Below are 1,228 nucleotides of genomic sequence, written 5' to 3' on the forward strand. Positions count from 1 at the left end.
AATTCGTACCGACTATATCTACCGACTAACGGTGCATACCCACTATACACCCCATAGATGACTCCTTCCTGCCCGGTGAAGACGCACTAGACAATCATCTAGAAAGTCTCGGACTCAAACATACGGAGGTGAGAGAAGAGGCTCTCGAATCCATTGTCTGGTACTTGCGGCACAGCCACCCACAGGCTTATCTGGAAGAGAAGTATGTCATCATAAGTTAAACATAAGCACAAACACATACACGCACATATAAACACACGCACGCACACACATATATATATATTTATATTTATATATATGTAGATATATATATGTGTATATACATGTATATGTATATATATATATATATATAGATATGTATATATAGATATATATATATATATACAATATGCTGCGTGTACTCTCGCCACTATGAGAAACCACGCCATTCACAAGCTCAACAACAGACGACGTATCCTACCTGAACGCTTGTCCATTCCATAATCATCCTCCAAACAGTGTTATCCGTATATACACACTGTGTATCTAACCTTCATTTTCCCCATCGGACAATACAACCCACTCCACTCTGTTGTCCAGACCCGAGTTCATCCAGACCATCATCAAGAGCATCAAGAACACCACCGCCAGTACCGCTGAGCGTATCGGGGCTATGGAAGCGTTGCAGCTGTGTTTCCTTCACTTGGAGGACCATACACGCGAGGCGTTGTATAACTCTCTCTCCAGCTACATGGATACCATGCAGAGGGACTATGCCTTGGACAGTGACGTGCGTGAAACCTGTATCTTCACCGTGGCCTTTGGGTGCATGCTGGGGTGCAATGACCGCGAGAAGATCTGTGAGCTCATGGAGGTGTGTGTGTGATTGCTACTATATGTATGTATGTATGTATGCATGTCGTCTGTAGACGTAGATATAGGTGTGTGTGTGATTGTTGCTATATGTATGTATGTATGTAAGTATGTATATATGTAAATACGTCTGTACACGTAGATATGCGATCAGCCATCGTATAATCACCATAGGACGTTACGGGCGTGGTGCTCTCTGCATGGTTTCTCGAAGACTTTCAGCTGTGTGTCGGGACCACATAAATGGACACACTTAGGTGCTTGCTTAGTGTCTATAACAAACCGTTCAATTATACTACTGCACCCTAACACAATGTTCGTACGTTCCCGAGACTATATATATATATATATATATATATATATATACACACATATA

General features: G+C 41.9%; 1 protein-coding gene across 1 annotated transcript; it reads left to right on the plus strand.

The window, feature by feature from the left end:
* Positions 1–579: 579 nt before the first annotated feature.
* Positions 580–853, plus strand: SARC_15259 (hypothetical protein; the record flags this gene model as incomplete). Its single annotated transcript, XM_014290617.1, has 1 exon — positions 580–853. A coding segment is annotated over one exon (274 nt), but the record flags the coding sequence as incomplete, so codon positions are not given.
* Between the last annotated feature and the right edge of the window lie 375 nt (positions 854–1,228).

The sequence above is a fragment of the Sphaeroforma arctica genome (genome assembly GCF_001186125.1).
Source record: "Sphaeroforma arctica JP610 unplaced genomic scaffold supercont1.5835, whole genome shotgun sequence".
Classification (NCBI taxonomy): Eukaryota; class Ichthyosporea; order Ichthyophonida; genus Sphaeroforma; species Sphaeroforma arctica.